Source organism: Ranitomeya variabilis, chromosome 1, assembly GCF_051348905.1.
Source record: "Ranitomeya variabilis isolate aRanVar5 chromosome 1, aRanVar5.hap1, whole genome shotgun sequence".
NCBI lineage: Eukaryota > Metazoa > Chordata > Amphibia > Anura > Dendrobatidae > Ranitomeya > Ranitomeya variabilis.
In genome coordinates, this window is record NC_135232.1 from 1,086,431,204 (window position 1) to 1,086,449,314 (window position 18,111).

Genomic DNA, 18,111 nt, shown 5'->3' on the forward strand with positions numbered 1-18,111 from the left:
GGACCTCCCAAGCTGAGAGCCGGGACCCCGCACAAGAACCGGAGCCGAACTCGCCGGCCTAAACGAGGCCTGGATCCCCCCGCTCCGCAGACAGGGGGCGCCCGCTCGGTCCGGGCTGTGCAGACCGCTCTCCGGCCCGGGCTGTGGCCATTGTTGGGATGGAGGCCCCGGGCCTGGCTGTGCTCACTCTCCTCTCCATGGTAGCGGCACAGTGGGCGCTGCCCCCCGGGTGTAAGCAGGACGGGAGACCCCGTGGAGCCGGTGGGAGAACGGCAGGAGCCGGAGGGGACAGCGGGAAGGTGGTGTGCAACTGGCCGGACAGCGGGAGGACCTTACCCCTGGGAGCTCTGCCCAACCGGACCTCCACACTGTAAGTACCGAGCCCGCCCACCGGCACCACAAGCACCAGCAGGCCCGGTACTGCTCATCAGCTGCTGTGTATATCCGGCACTACAAGTACCAGCAGGCCCGGTACTGCTCCTCAGCGGCTGTGTATATCCGGCACTACAAGTACCAGCAGGCCCGGTACTGCTCATCAGCTGCTGTGTATATCCGGCACTACAAGTACCAGCAGGCCCGGTACTGCTCCTCAGCGGCTGTGTATATCCGGCACCACAAGTACCAGCAGGCCCGGTACTGCTCATCAACTGCTGTGTATATCCGGCACTACAAGTGCCAGCAGGCCCGGTACTGCTCATCAACGGCTGTGTATATCCGGCACCACAAGTGCCAGCAGGCCCGGTACTGCTCCTCAGCGGCTGTGTATATCCGGCACTACAAGTACCAGCAGGCCCAATGCTGCTCCTCAGCTGCTGTGTATATCTGGCACCACAAGTACCAGCATGCCTGATACTGTGATCAGCTGCTGTGTATATCCGGCACCACAAGTACCAGCATGCCCAATACTGCTCTATAGTATGTGTATATACCGTATACTCCCTGGCTGCTCTATATTGCGTGTGTGTGTGTGTGTATATATATATATATATATATATATATATATATATATATATATATATATATATATATATATATATATATATATATACTGTATACGCCAATGCTGTTTATAGTGTGTATATACTGTATACCCCCAGGCCGCTCTATATTGTTTGTGGGTATGTACCGTATGTATACTTTCGGGCTGCTCTATACTGTGTGTGTATACTGTATACTCCCTGGCCACTCTATAGTGTGTATACTCCAGGTATGCTCTATAGAGTGTGTGTATATACCGTATTATGCCGGGTAGCTCTGTAGTGTGTACATACTGTATACTCCCAGGCTGCTCTATAGTGTGTGTGTATACAGTATACTCCCGGGTCGCCTCATAATGTATGTATACCATATAGTCCCGGGCTGCTCTATAGTGTGTATATACTATGCACTCCTGGGCCTCTCTGTAGTGTGTGTGTGTGTGTGTATTCCATATACACCCAGTTCGCACCATGGTGTGTATATACCGTATACTCCTGGGCTGCTCTATAGTGTGTGTGTGTGTGTGTATATACCGTATACTCCTGGGCTGCTTCACAGCGTGTATATATTGTATACTCCCGGGCCGCTCTATAGTGTGTGTGTATACCTTATACTCCTGGCCTGCTCTACAGTGTGTGTATACCGTATACCCCCAGTCTGCTCTATAGTGTGTATATATTGTATACCCCCAGGCTGCTCTATAGTATTTGTATTTACCTCAGGGCTGTGGAGTTGGAGCTCATTTTGGTGGAGTTTGAGTCGGTGTTATGGAAATTTTGGAGTCGGAGGTTTGGCTTACTGACTCCACAGCCCTGTTTACCATATACTCCCTCGCCGCTGTATAGTGTGTGTATATACCGTATACTCCCAGGCTGCTCTATAGTGTGTGTATATACTGTATACTCCCGGGCTGCTCTATAGTGTGTATATACTGTATACTCCCGAGCTGCTCTATAGTGTGTATATATCGTATACTCCTGGGCTGCTCTATAGTGTGTATATACCGTATACTCCCGGGCTGCTCTATAGTGTGTACGTATATACCGTATACTCCTGGGCTGCTCTGTAGTGTGTATATATCATATACTTCCGGGCCGCTCTATAGTGTGTATATACCATATTCTCCCGGGCTGCTCTATAGTGTGTGTATACCGTATTCTCCCGGGCTGCTCTATAGTGTGTGTATACCGTATACTCCCGGGCTGCTCTATAGTGTGTGCATATACTGTATACTCCCGGGCCGCTCTATAGTGTGTATATATGTATGCTCCCGAGCTGCTCTATAGTGTGTATATACTGTATACTCACGAGCTGCTCTATAGTGTGTATATATCGTATACTCCTGGGCTGCTCTATAGTGTGTATATACCGTATACTCCCGGGCTGCTCTATAGTGTGTGCATATACTGTATACTCCCGGGCCGCTCTATAGTGTGTATATATGTATGCTCCCGAGCTGCTCTATAGTGTGTATATACTGTATACTCACGAGCTGCTCTATAGTGTGTATATATCGTATACTCCCGGGCTGCTCTATAGTGTGTGTATACCGTATACTCCCGGGCTGCTCTATAGTGTGTGCATATACTGTATACTCCCGGGCCGCTCTATAGTGTGTATATATGTATGCTCCCGAGCTGCTCTATAGTGTGTATATACTGTATACTCACGAGCTGCTCTATAGTGTGTATATATCGTATACTCCTGGGCTGCTCTATAGTGTGTATATACCGTATACTCCCGGGCTGCTCTATAGTGTGTACATATATACCGTATACTCCTGGGCTGCTCTGTAGTGTGTATATACTATATACTCCCGGGCTGCTCTATAGTGTGTGTATATACTGTATAATCCCGGGCCGCTCTGTAGTGTGTATATATCATATACTTCCGGGCCGCTCTATAGTGTGTATATACCATATTCTCCCGGGCTGCTCTATAGTGTGTGTATACCGTATTCTCCCGGGCTGCTCTATAGTGTGTGTATACCGTATACTCCCGGGCTGCTCTATACTGTGTGCATATACTGTATACTCCCAGGCCGCTCTATAGTGTGTGTGTGTGTATATACTGTATACTCCCGGGCCGCTCTATAGTGTGTATGTACCATACACTCCTGGGCCGCTCTATAGTGTGCATATACAGTATACTCCCGGGCTGCTCTATAGTGTGTATATACCGTATACTCCCTGGCCGCTCTATAGTGTGTGTGTATATACCGTATACTCCCGGGCCGCTCTATAGTGTGTGTGTGTGTGTGTGTATATATACTGTATACTCCCGGGCTGCTCTATAGTGTGCATATATTGTATACTCCCGGGCTGCTTTATAGTGTGTATGTGTGTGTGTGTGTGTATATATATACTGTATACTCCCGGGCCGCTCTATAGTGTGTGTATATACTGTATACTCCCTGGCCGCTCTATAGTGTGTGTGTGTGTATGTACTGTATACTCCTGGGCTGCTGTATAGTGTGTATATACAGTATACTCCCGGGCTGCTCTATAGTGTGTATATACCGTATACTCCCGGGCCTCTCTATAGTGTGTGTGTGTGTGTGTATATATACTGTATACTCCCGGGCTGCTCTATAGTGTGTGTATATACTGTATACTCCCTGGCCGCTCTATAGTGTGTGTATATACTGTATACTCCCTGGCCGCTCTATAGTGTATGTACTGTATACTCCTGGGCTGCTGTATAGTGTGTGTGTATGTACTGTATACTCCTGTATAGTGGTAAAATCACAATGCAAACACATCGTGGGAACACGGCCTTAGGGTACTGTCACACAGTGGCACTTTGATCGCTCCGACGGCACGATCCGTGACGTTGCAGCGTCGCTTGATTATCGCTCCAGCGTCGTAGACTGCGGTCACACTTTGCAATGCACGGCGCTGGAGCGATAATTTCATGACATAGTTGCGATGTAGAAGTCATACGGGACATTGGGAATATCGTGCACACCTTTGTTACACGCTGCGATCATGCCGCCACAGCGGGACACTTGACTAAATAAAGTTTCAAATGATCTGCTACGACATACGATTCTCAGCGGGGTCCCTGATCGCAGTAGCGTGTCAGACACAGCGATATCGTAACTATATCGCTGGAATGTCACGGATCGTGCCGTTGTAGCGACCAAAGTGCCACTGTGTGACAGTACCCTTTAGAGTACAGCCACCTGTAGTGGATACGTTGCAGATATTCTTTCTGGATTTGCAGGCAGAAAGTCATCAGACCTGGGTCCCGCTGCACCATATACCTGCACCAAGATAGCTGCACGCTGCCATCGTTGTGTTTTGCTGTATCTGTTACATGCATTTGTTTAGGTGCTTTTTTATCTGTTGCGATTTTTCTGAGGTTGACATGCCATAACAATCTGCTATGATTATTGCGTTTTTCCTGCTTGTTTACTGTGTTTTTCCTTTTTCAATTGATTTCTTGCTACAGACTTGGCCCGGGTTTTTTTTATTTTCTTTTTTTTTTTAGTACAGAAATACTAGAATTCTGCACTTAGAGGGAACCTTACAGCTGATGTCTGCTGCCCAATCCATGGGTGTCATGTATCAGACACAGGCTGTATGAGCTCAGCCAGGTCTATTTGACTCTGAAATGCTGCGGCGTGTCAGTGAAAATGAAAATATACTGTAAAATCGGGCAGGGGGCGATCCTGCTATATGGACTAGTCAAGAAGACGGCTTATTCTCCCCTTTTCCCTTAAGTGACAGGTCTCATTTAGATCGCATTTGCTGATGGTCGTCTCCGCAGGAAACCTGCTGGAATATCTGCACAGAATCGGGGGCTGTTGGGGCCTTTGCAGATTTTCCTGCGGATTTCCTTAGAAGGAAATAAAGATATGTATCTACAAACTTGTGGCAATTCCTCAGAGAAATCCGTGACCACTGATGTCTCGGAATTTTGATTGAAAATTGTCTCTTTCTTCCCCCATAGAAGTCAATAGGAAAAATTGCCAGCAGATCTGTGCTCAAACTGCAATAGAATTGATCTCCTTATAACGATTGTGTCTGGTCCTGTGATACGCTGTAAATCGCTATGCAAAATGCATATTTAATTTCCCAGAGGAATTGGCCTATAAGTCTCCTTACACTGACATATCGGGCATGTCACTCTCCACAAGGAGAGACGTTTCCCCTTAGATCCCAGTTATAATCTGTAACAGTGTTAGAGCCGCTGTCACCTAAGGGTATGTGCACACGTAGAATGTTCCACTGCAGATTTTTCCGCAGTGGATTTGATAAATCTGCAGGGCAAAAACGCTGCGTTTTTCCGGCGGATTTACCGCGATTTTTCTGCGTATTTCACTGCGGTTTTACAACTGCGGTTTTCTATTGGAGCAGGTGTAAAACCGCTGCAGAATCCGCAGAAAGAAGTGACATGCTGCAGAATGTAAACCGCTGCGTTTCCACGCGTTTTTTTCTGCAGCATGTGCACAGCGTTTTTTGTTTCCCATAGGTCTACATTCTAATGTAAACTCATGGGAAACTGCTGCGGACTCGCAGCTGCGGATGCGCAGCGGTTTCCGCATCGTATGCACATACCCTAAGGCTGTGTGCACACGATGCGGATTCGCAGCATTTTTTTCCACGCAGAAACGCTGCAGATGCGCACTGTGATTTACAGTATAATGTTAGTCTATGGGGAAAAAAAAGCTGTGCAGAAAAATCAGTGCGGAATTGCTGCTTATTTCAAAGAAGTGCATGTCACTTCTTTTGTGCGGATCTGCAGCATTTCTGCACCCCTCCATAATAGAAATCTGTATTGGGAAAAACTGCAGAAAATCCGAATCAATTCCGCACTAAAACTGCACTAAATCCGCATAAGAATCGCGGCAAATCCGCAGCTGCGGATTCTGCCAGGAGATGCGGATTTTGTGCAGAAAATTCTGCGCCTCTTTTCTTACGTGTGCACATAGCCTTATTATTGTACAGTGTCTCCGCAGACAGACCCTCATTAGACAGCAGCGCGCCCTCCCATACTGTAGCATTATATAGCTACTATTTACGCTGCCTCATTTCCTGCCGTTACGCTTTGTGTGCGCTGCTGTTCCTAAAGATGTGCTGCAGACTTCCAGTCCGATCATGGCTGGGGCCACTCAATACAGAAACCTACAGTACAGTGATGGTGGATCAGATTTTGCCAAACCTCACAGATTTTAGGGCTCATTTTCCAAATCACTTTTGGCCCTGTATATTGAATTTTTGCTGTAGATTTTAGCCTCATAATGTTAAGGTTTTTGCTGAGGATTAGTGAAGCCTCCATCGTCGGCTCCCTCCTCGCTCACAGTACTGTACAGCCGCTCTGCAGCTTCCATTTATCGTGTTATGAGCGATCACTTGGATTTTCCGGTGGGGTAGGGCTGATAATCTTGAATTCCGTTTTTTTGGTAATGATTGGCGCTGATTACCTGTAGATTGTGCTGTCAGGCGCTGAGTGTCCCAGTGTTGTGACCGTCGCAGCTTCTCCTGCGGCTTCACTCCTGGACTTCACTCTGTTTACTCCGTTCAGATCATTAATGATCACTAGACCTTTGTCACATGAGCCGCACCCAATAAATGCTGCTGCTGACCTCCTCCCTTTGTATCTAGTGTTCGTAAGGCAACAATACACATCCAATAACATAGAATGTTTAAAAGGGTCTCCACCAGGGCTGTGCAGTCGGTAAGCCAAACCTCCGACCCCCACAGCCCTGCCTCACTACTGAGCATGTCCATAAAGTGCAGCACAGATTCATCTCATCTCCGACTGCACAGCACTGGTCACTACTGAGCATGTACATAAAGTGCAGCACAGATTCATCTCATCTCCGACTCTACAGCACTGGTCACTACTAAGAAAGTACATAAAGTGCAACACAGATTCATTTAATTTCTGACTCCACAGCACTGGTCATTGCTGGGCATGTACATAAAGTGCAGCACAGATTCATCTCATCTCCGACCCCACAGTACTGGTCACTACTAAGAATGTTCATAAAGTGCAGCACAGATTCATCTCATCTCCGACTCCACAGCACTGGTCACTACTGAGCATGTACATAAAGTGCAGCACAGATTCATCTCATCTCCGACTCTACAGCACTGGTCACTACTAAGAAAGTACATAAAGTGCAACACAGATTCATTTAATTTCTGACTCCACAGCACTGGTCATTGCTGGGCATGTACATAAAGTGCAGCACAGATTCATCTCATCTCCGACCCCACAGTACTGGTCACTACTAAGAATGTTCATAAAGTGCAGCACAGATTCATCTCATCTCCGACTCCACAGCACTGGTCACTACTGAGCATGTACATAAAGTGCAGCACAGATTCATCTCATCTCCGACCCCACAGCACTGATCACTACTGAGCATGTACATAACGTGCAGCACAGATTCATCTCATCTCCAACCCCACAGCACTGGTCACTACTGAGCATGTACATAAACGTCACCGAGGCCGGCGCGTCATCCTGAGAGCGGAGAGACTCTCGCATTTGCCCGCCGCCAAAGTAATGCCCGCCAATAATGCTGTGTATAATCATTAAGTCAGCAACAGCTCATTAACCCCTTCTCGACCTTTGACGCCACGTAGGCGTCATGAAAGTCGGTGCCAATCCGACCCATGACGCCTATGTGGCGTCATGGAATGATCGCATCCCTGCAGATCGGGTGAAAGGGTTAACTCCAATTTCACCCGATCTGCAGGGACAGGGGGAGTGGTACTTCACCCAAGGGGGGGTTGCTTCACCCCCTCGTGGCTACGATCGCTCTGATTGGCTGTTGAAAGTGAAACTGCCAATCAGAGCGATTTGTAATATTTCACCTAAAAAACTGGTGAAATATTACAATCCAGCCATGGCCGATGCTGCAATATCATCGGCCATGGCTGGAAACACTTATGTAACCCCCCACCACCACCGATCTCCTCTCCGGTCCTCCGTCCGGTGCTCCGCTCCCCTCCATCGTCCTGTCCGCTCCCCCCGTGCTCCGATGCCACCCCCCCCATCCTCCGATCCACCCCCCATGCTCAGATCCCCCCCCCCATACTTACCGGGCCTCCCGGTGTCCGTCTTCTCCATGGGCGCCGCCATCTTCCAAAATGGCGGGCGCATGCTCAGTGCACCCGCCGAATCTGCCGGCTGGCAGATTCGTTCCAGGTATATTTTGATCACTGAGATATAACCTATCACAGTGATCAAAATAAAAAAAATAGTAAATGACCCCCCCCCCTTATCACCCCCATAGGTAGGGACAATAATAAAAAAAAGAAAATATTTTTTTTTCTTTTTCCACTAGGGTTAGGGTTAGAACTAGGGTTAGAACTAGGGGTAGGGCTAGGGGTAGGGGTAGGGTTAGGGGTAGGGTTAGGGCATGTGCACAAAAAAAAAATAAAAACAGTGAGAGAATGAGAACTGTTGAGGAAGAGCTTCGTGTGTGTCTTTCCACCATTCCTGCCAGGATATCCCTTTTGTGTTTATCGAAACAGGCCCAGGTTTCACACTGAGTGAGTATAAATACATTTAGAATCTATATTATTAACTATATGTAGAATATGTACTGTTTTAGTGTCATTTTGTGCCATCTTGGTTGGTGGTGTGCCCCGGGATTTTTTAAGTGTAAAAAGTGTGCCGCGGCTCAAAAAAAGGTTGAAAATCACTGTTCTAGAATACCCGATGTGTTAGAATCGGGCCGCCATCTAGTAATATATACTGTGTGTGTGTGTGTATATGTATGTATGTGTATATATATATATATATATATATATATATATATATATATATATATATATATATATATATATATATATATATATATATATATACTAGATGGCAGCCCGATTCTAAAGAATCGGGAGTCTAGAATCCATATATACTTTATTTATTCAAATGTAAGAATAATACAATTAATAAATAAAAGTAAGAAAGAACAAAAAATGGCTGCACTCACCAGCTCTTGACAATTCTTGTTATTTAAGGTACAGTTACACAGGATCCATGAACATGCTTATGAGGGGAGTGATGAAAGACATCAGACAACAACTTTGCGTGTTGTGGCAAATGCCACAACAACGGTTCTTTGCTTAAGAACAATAATGTAAATAATAAATAATATGTATCAATAGCTATGTATATTGGTATGTTCTATGACATTTTAAAATATTTCATTATTATGTGGAAAAGCTCTTAGTACCCATACTGGCGCATACTTGTGTGCCCATCAGGTATTTTCACAGTAAAATTTTCACAGGTGGGGCCCCTCGTCCTCCGATTTGGTGGGCGGGGACCCTCGGCCTCCGATGTGGTGGGCGGGGACCCTCGGCCTCCGATGTGGTGGGCGGGGCCCCTCGGCCTCCGATGTGGTGGGCGGGGCCCCTCGGCCTCCGCTTTGGTGGGCGGGGCTGGGCCCCTCGGCCTCCACTTTGGTGGGCGGGGCCGCTCGGCCTTCGATTTGGTGGGCGGGGACCCTCAGCCTCCGATTTGGTGGGCGGGGACCCTCGGCCTCCAATTTGGTGGGCGGGGACCCTCGGCCTCCGATTTGGTGGGCGGGGCCCGTCGGCCTCCGATTTGGTGGGCGGGGCCCGTCGGCCTCCGATTTGGTGGGCGGGGACCCTCGGCCTCCGATTTGGTGGGCGGGGACCCTCGGCCTCCGATTTGGTGGGCGGGGACCCTCGGCCTCCGATTTGGTGGGCGGGGACCCTCGGCCTCCGATTTGGTGGGTGGGGACCCTCGGCCTCCGATTTGGTGGGCGGGGACCCTCGGCCTTCGATTTGGTTGGCGGGGCCCCTCGGCCTCCGATTTGGTGTGTGCTCTGCCTGGGGCCACTGTGCTCTGCCTGGGGCCCCATATGCTGCCTGGGGCCCCATATGCTGCCTGGGGCCCCTGTGCTCTGCCTGGGGCCCCATGTTCTGCCTGGGGCCCCTGTGCTCTGCCTGGGGCCCCATGTTCTGCCTGGGGCCACTGTGCTCTGCCTGGGGCCACTGTGCTCTGCCTGGGGCCCCATATGCTGCCTGGGGCCACTGTGCTCTGCCTGGGGCCCCATATGCTGCCTGGGGCCCCTGTGCTCTGCCTGGGGCCCCTGTGCTCTGCCTGGGGCCCCTGTGCTCTGCCTGGGGCCCCTGTGCTCTGCCTGGGGCCCCATGTTCTGCCTGGGGCTCTGTGCTCTGCCTGGGGCCACTGTGCTCTGCCTTGGGCCCCATATGCTGCCTGGGGCCCCTGTGCTCTGCCTGGGGCCCCATATGTGCCTGGGGCCCCATATGTGCCTGGGGCCCCATATGTGCCTGGGGCCCCTGTGCTCTGCCTGGGGCCCCTGTGCTCTGCCTGGGGCCCCTGTGCTCTGCCTGGGGCCCCGTGTTCTGCCTGGGGCCCCTGTGCTCTGCCTGGGGCCCCTGTGCTCTGCCTGGGGCCCCATATGCTGCCTGGGGCCCCTGTGCTCTGCCTGGGGCCACTGTGCTCTGCCTGGGGCCCCATAGGCTGCCTGGGGCCCCTGTGCTCTGCCTGGGACCACTGTGCTCTGCCTGGGGCCCCATATGCTGCCTGGGGCCCCTGTGCTCTGCCTGGGGCCCCTGTGCTCTGCCTGGGTGTAGGACACTGGTGACGTCACTTATCTCCGGACATTAGCTCCGGACAAAGCCACGGAAGTTGGCACAAATTGCAGTATATATATATATACTAGCTATTGAACCCGTTCTACGCCCGGGTGGCGAGCATTTATATTGGAATATGGTCTCCATCCTGGTATGTGCTGCTCCCATCCTGTCATATGCTGCTCCATCCTGCGCCCCCATATGCTGCCTGGGGCCCCTGTGCTCTGCCTGGGGCCCCTGTGCTCTGCCTGGGTGTAGGACACTGGTGACGTCACTTATCTCCGGACATTAGCTCCGGACAAAGCCACGGAAGTTGGCACAAATTGCAGTATATATATATATACTAGCTATTGAACCCGTTCTACGCCCGGGTGGCGAGCATTTATATTGGAATATGGTCTCCATCCTGGTATGTGCTGCTCCCATCCTGTCATATGCTGCTCCATCCAGCGCCCCCATTCTGTCATGTGCTGCTCCATCCTGTGCCCCCATCCTGTCATGTGCTGCTCCACCGTGTCATGTGCTGCTCCATCCTGCATCACCATCCTGTCATGTGCTACTCCACCGTGTCATGTGCTGCTCCATCCTGTCATGTGCTGCTCCACCGTGTCATGTGCTGCTCCATCCTGCGCCCCCATCCTGTCATGTGCCACTCCACCGTGTCATGTGCTGCTCCATCCTCATCCCCATCCTGTCATGTGCTCCCATCCTGCGCCCCCATCCTATCACGTGCTGCTCCATCCTGCGCCCCCATCAGTGCGGGCGGCTGTGCTGAGTGCGGGCGGCTGTGCTGAGTGCGGGCGGCTGTGCTGAGTGCGGGCGGCTGTGCTGAGTGCGGGCGGCTGTGCTGAGTGCGGGCGGCTGTGCTGAGTGCGGGCGGCTGTGCTGAGTGCGGGCGGCTGTGCTGAGTGCGGGCGGCTGTGCTGAGTGCGGGCGGCTGTGCTGAGTGCGGGCGGCTGTGCTGAGTGCGGGCGGCTGTGCTGAGTGCGGGCGGCTGTGCTGAGTGCGGGCGGCTGTGCTGGGTGCGGGGGCTGTCCGTGGCTGTGGGCGGCTGTGCGTGGCTGTGGGCGGCTGTGGGAGGCTGTGCTGGGTGCGGCGGCTGTGCATGGCTGTGCTGGGTGCGGCGGATGTGCTGGGTGCGGCGGCTGTGGGTGGCTGTGCTGGGTGCGGCGGCTGTGCGTGGCTGTGCTGGGTGCGGCGGCTGTGGTCGGCTGTGCTGGGTGCGGCGGCTGTGCGTGGCTGTGGGCGGCTGTGCTGGGTGCGGCGGCTGTGCGTGGCTGTGGGCGGCTGTGCGTGGCTGTGGGCGGCTGTGCTGGGTGCGGCGGCTGTGCGTGGCTGTGGTCGGCTGTGCTGGGTGCGGCGGCTGTGCGTGGCTGTGGGCGGCTGTGCGTGGCTGTGGGCGGCTGTGCTGGGTGCGGCGGCTGTGCGTGGCTGTGGTCGGCTGTGCTGGGTGCGGCGGCTGTGCGTGGCTGTGGGCGGCTGTGCTGGGTGCGGCGGCTGTGCTGGGTGCGGCGGCTGTGCTGGGTGCGGCGGCTGTGCTGGGTGCGGCGGCTGTCCGTGGCTGTGGGCGGCTGTGCGTGGCTGTGGGAGGCTGTGCTGGGTGCGGCGGCTGTGCGTGGCTGTAGGCGGCTGTGCGTGGCTGTGGCGGCTGTGCGTGGCTGTGCTGGGTGCGGCGGATGTGCTGGGTGCGGCGGCTGTGGGTGGCTGTGCTGGGTGCGGCGGCTGTGCGTGGCTGTGCTGGGTGCGGCGGCTGTGGTCGGCTGTGCTGGGTGCGGCGGCTGTGCGTGGCTGTGGGCGGCTGTGCTGGGTGCGGCGGCTGTGCGTGGCTGTGGTCGGCTGTGCTGGGTGCGGCGGCTGTGCGTGGCTGTGGGCGGCTGTGCTGGGTGCGGCGGCTGTGCGTGGCTGTGGGCGGCTGTGCGTGGCTGTGGTCGGCTGTGCTGGGTGCGGCGGCTGTGCGTGGCTGTGGGCGGCTGTGCGTGGCTGTGGGCGGCTGTGCTGGGTGCGGCGGCTGTGCGTGGCTGTGGTCGGCTGTGCTGGGTGCGGCGGCTGTGCGTGCTATGGGTGGCTGTGCGTGGCTGTGGGCGGCTGTGCTGTGCGTGGCTGTGGGCGCCTGTGCGTGGCTGTGGGCGCCTGTGCGTGGCTGTGGGCGCCTGTGCGTGGCTATGGTCGGCTGTGCTGGGTGCGGCGGCTGTGCGTTGCTGTGGGCGGCTGTGCTGGGTGCGGCCATTTTCTTGGTCCTGCTCCCGGAGTCGGCGCCTGCGCAGTCCGCGCTTTCCGGCGCCATTTTCTTGAAGACACTGCAATGTGTCTTCAAGAAAATGGCGCCGGAAAGCGCGGACTGCGCAGGCGCCGATTCCGGGAGCAGGGGGACAGTCACGGCCCGGAAGCGCGTCGGTGGAACGGGTCAGGTAAGTATACTCACCCTCCGCCTCCTGGCTCGTCCCTGCTTGTCCGGTGGAGATCGCGGTGTGCGTTCAGCGCTTACGCATACCGCGATCTCCTGGGAGCGTCGCTCTGTGCGGTCCAGACTGCGCCGGCGCTTGCGCAGTCTATAGAGGCTTCGGACAGAGTGACGCTCCCAGCGTTATATATATATATATATATATACACTCACCGGCCACTTTATTAGGTACACCTGTCCAACTTCTTGTTAACACTTAATTTCTAATCAGCCAATCACATGGCGGCAACTCAGTGCATTTAGGCATGTAGACATGGTCAAGACAATCTCCTGCAGTTCAAACCGAGCATCAGTATGGGGAAGAAAGGTGATTTGAGTGCCTTTGAACGTGGCATGGTTGTTGGTGCCAGAAGGGCTGGTCTGAGTATTTCAGAAACTGCTGATCAACTGGGATTTTCACGCACAACCATCTCTAGGGTTTACAGAGAATGGTCCGAAAAAGAAAAAAAATCCAGTGAGCGGCAGTTCTGTGGGCGGAAATGCCTTGTTGATGCCAGAGGTCAGAGGAGAATGGGCAGACTGGTTCGAGCTGATAGAAAGGCAACAGTGACTCAAATCGCCACCCGTTACAACCAAGGTAGGCCTAAGAGCATCTCTGAACGCACAGTGCGTCGAACTTTGAGGCAGATGGGCTACAGCAGCAGAAGACCACACCGGGTACCACTCCTTTCAGCTAAGAACAGGAAACTGAGGCTACAATTTGTACAAGCTCATCAAAATTGGACAGTAGAAGATTGGAAAAACGTTGCTTGGTCTGATGAGTCTCGATTTCTGCTGCGACATTCGGATGGTAGGGTCAGAATTTGGCGTAAACAACATGAAAGCATGGATCCATCCTGCCTTGTATGGAGCATCTTTGGGATGTGCAGCCGACAAATCTGCGGCAACTGTGTAATGCCATCATGTCAATATGGACCAAAATCTCTGAGGAATGCTTCCAGCACCTTGTTGAATCTATGCCACGAAGAATTGAGGCAGTTCTGAAGGCAAAAGGGGGTCCAACCCGTTACTAGCATGGTGTACCTAATAAAGTGGCCGGTGAGTGTATATATACATACATAATCAGTTTATCAGTTTTCACAGCTGCCACTGGGGTTATTTCTGACTGGTGCTTCCTGTTCCTTGCAGTAGAATTCCCAGGAGTCTCTTTATCATCACAGACAGTTTTGCAGTGACGGGTGACACCTCTGTGCCGCTAATAGGATCCAGCACTCTGGCCATTGTCCCAGCTGACTGTGTGTTCTCTCTCCCTCCACAATAACCTTTGCACTTGCTCATTTGAAGATTAGCCCATGTTCCGGTTAGACTAGGTCCATAGGTTTCTAATCAAGGCTTGTTCTCTATTTGTGCAGAACAATCTGATATTTGCAGCTCCATAATCCACTGTTCTCCATGTAATCTCATGTACCATTATACCTTGCTGGGCATGGTAACCTCTACAGAGCACCATTACTCGTTATTTCCAGAGCTGCTCTTGGTGTAGTGAGGATTGTATTGTTCTGCTGTGAATAGATGCTGTACAAGAGTATACTGTAACAATGTGTGCTGTACGGGAGTATACTGTAACACTGTGCGCTGTACGGGAGTATACTGTACCACTGTGCGCTGTACGGGAGTATACTGTAACACTGCGCTATACAGGAGTATACTGTAACAATGTGCGCTGTACAGGAGTATACTGTAACAATGTGCGCTGTACAGGAGTATACTGTAACAATGTGCGCTGTACGGGAGTATACTGTAACACTGCGCTATACGGGAGTATACTGTAACAATGTGCGCTGTACAGGAGTATACTGTAACAATGTGCGCTGTACAGGAGTATACTGTAACAATGTGCGCTGTACAGGAGTATACTGTAACAATGTGTGCTGTGCGGGAGTATACTGTAACAATGTGCGCTGTACGGGAGTATACTGTAACAATGTGTGCTGTACGGGAGTATACTGTAACAATGTGCGCTGTACAGGAGTATACTGTAACAATGTGTGCTGTATGGGAGTATACTGTAACAATGTGTGCTGTGCGGGAGTATACTGTAACAATGTGCGCTGTACGGGAGTATACTGTAACAATGTGCGCTGTACAGGAGTATACTGTAACAATGTGTGCTGTGCGGGAGTATACTGTAACAATGTGCGCTGTACGGGAGTATACTGTAACAATGTGTGCTGTACGGCAGTATACTGTAACAATGTGCGCTGTACGGGAGTATACTGTAACAATGTGTGCTGTACAGGAGTATACTGTAACAATGTGTGCTGTACGGGAGTATACTGTAACAATGTGTGCTGTACGGGAGTATACTGTAACACTGTGCTGTACGGGAGTATACTGTAACAATGTGCGCTGTACGGGAGTATACTGTAACAATGTGTGCTATACTGGAGCATACTGTAACAATGTGTACTATACGGGAGTATACTGTAACACTGTGCTGTACGGGAGTATACTGTAACAATGTGTACTATACGGGAGTATACAGTAACACTGCGCTGTACGGGAGTATACTGTAGCAATGTGTACTATACGGGAGTATACTGTAACACTGCTGTACGGGAGTATACTGTAGCAATGTGTACTATACGGGAGTATGCTGTAACAATGTGCGCTATACGGGAGTATACTGTAACACTGCTGTACGGGAGTATATTGTAGCAATGTGTACTATACGGGAGTATACTGTAACACTGTGCTATACGGGAGTATACTGTAACAATGTGTACTATACGGGAGTATACTGTAACAATGTGCGCTGTACGGGAATATACTGTAACAATGTGTACTATACGGGAGTATACTGTAACACTGTGCTGTACGGGAGTATACTGTAGCAATGTGTACTATACGGGAGTATACTGTAACACTGTGCTGTACGGGAGTATACTGTAACAATGTGTACTATACGGGAGTATACTGTAACACTGTGCTGTACGGGAGTATACTGTAACAATGTGTACTATACGGGAGTATACTGTAACAATGTGTGCTGTACGGGAGTATACTGTAACAATGTGCGCTGTACGGGAGTATACTGTAACAATGTGTACTATACGGGAGTATACTGTAACACTGTGCTGTACGGGAGTATACTGTAGCAATGTGTACTATACGGGAGTATACTGTAACACTGCTGTACGGGAGTATACTGTAACAATGTGTACTATACGGGAGTATACTGTAACACTGTGCTGTACGGGAGTATACTGTAACAATGTGTACTATACGGGAGTATACTGTAACAATGTGTGCTGTACGGGAGTATACTGTAACAATGTGCGCTGTACGGGAGTATACTGTAACAATGTGTACTATACGGGAGTATACTGTAACACTGTGCTGTACGGGAGTATACTGTAACAATGTGTACTATACTGGAGTATACTGTAACACTGTGCTATGCGGGAGTAAACTGTAACACTGCTGTACGGGAGTATACTGTAACAATGTGCACTGTACGGGAGTATACTGTAACAATGTGTGCTGTACGGGAGTATACTGTAACAATGTGCACTGTACGGGAGTGTACTGTAACAATATGTACTATACGGGAGTATACTGTAACACTGCGCTGTACGGGAGTATACTGTAACACTGCGCTGTACGGGAGTATACTGTAACAATGTGTACTATACGGGAGTATACTGTAACACTGCTGTACGGGAGTATACTGTAACACTGCTGTACGGGAGTATACTGTAACACTGCTGTACGGGAGTATACTGTAACAATGTGTACTATACGGGAGTATACAGTAACACTGCGCTGTACGGGAGTATACTGTAGCAATGTGCACTATACGGGAGTATACTGTAACACTGCTGTACGGGAGTATACTGTAGCAATGTGTACTATACGGGAGTATGCTGTAACAATGTGCGCTATACGGGAGTATACTGTAACACTGCTGTACGGGAGTATATTGTAGCAATGTGTACTATACGGGAGTATACTGTAACACTGTGCTATACGGGAGTATACTGTAACACTGTGCTGTACGGGAGTATACTGTAACAATGTGTGCTGTACGGGAGTATACTGTAACAATGTGCGCTGTACGGGAGTATACTGTAACAATGTGTACTATACGGGAGTATACTGTAACACTGTGCTGTACGGGAGTATACTGTAGCAATGTGTACTATACGGGAGTATACTGTAACACTGCTGTACGGGAGTATACTGTAACAATGTGTACTATACGGGAGTATACTGTAACACTGTGCTGTACGGGAGTATACTGTAACAATGTGTACTATACGGGAGTATACTGTAACACTGTGCTGTACGGGAGTATACTGTAACAATGTGCGCTGTACGGGAGTATACTGTAACAATGTGTACTATACGGGAGTATACTGTAACACTGCTGTACGGGAGTATACTGTAACAATGTGTACTATACTGGAGTATACTGTAACACTGTGCTATGCGGGAGTAAACTGTAACACTGCTGTACGGGAGTATACTGTAACAATGTGCACTGTACGGGAGTATACTGTAACAATGTGTGCTGTACGGGAGTATACTGTAACAATGTGCACTGTACGGGAGTGTACTGTAACAATATGTACTATACGGGAGTATACTGTAACACTGCGCTGTACGGGAGTATACTGTAACACTGCGCTGTACGGGAGTATACTGTAACACTGCGCTGTACGGGAGTATACTGTAACAATGTGTACTATACGGGAGTATACTGTAACACTGCTGTACGGGAGTATACTGTAACAATGTGCTGTACGGGAGTATACTGTAACACTGCTGTACGGGAGTATACTGTAACACTGCTGTACGGGAGTATACTGTAACAATGTGTGCTGTACGGGAGTATACTGTAACAATGTGCGCTGTACGGGAGTATACTGTAACACTGCTGTACGGGAGTATACTGTAACACTGTGCGCTGTACGGAAGTATACTGTGACAATGTGACTGTAAATCTGTTCCATTCTCTGCCTGCTCCCCCACCACATTGCTGCCTCTGGTGCTGTAATCCACAGCTGTGCGCCAGTGTTGTGCCCTATAGTCACGGAGTTACAACAACACGCGACGTCTCACTTATTACTGTACGCTTCT

The 18,111-nt window shown here is 50.7% G+C and overlaps 2 protein-coding genes across 3 annotated transcripts in view; one reads left to right on the plus strand and one right to left on the minus strand.

The window, feature by feature from the left end:
- LOC143793210 (cytosolic beta-glucosidase-like) overlaps window positions 1–6,513 on the minus strand; it is a 103,937-nt gene extending 97,424 nt beyond the window's left edge. The window contains exon 1 of one of the 2 annotated variants that reach the window (XM_077279973.1): window positions 6,407–6,513. The gene's annotated coding sequence lies outside the window, so the exon portion shown is untranslated. Of the gene's footprint in view, window positions 1–336; window positions 446–6,406 lie in introns of those variants that run through there. The other variant, XM_077279975.1, reaches the window with a different exon arrangement.
- Window positions 22–18,111, plus strand: part of ADGRA3 (adhesion G protein-coupled receptor A3) — a 71,447-nt gene continuing 53,357 nt past the window's right edge. The window contains exon 1 of the mRNA XM_077279972.1: window positions 22–370. Coding sequence (XP_077136087.1) covers window positions 159–370 — 212 coding nt within the window. The 5' untranslated portion in view covers window positions 22–158. The remainder of the gene's footprint in view (window positions 371–18,111) is intronic.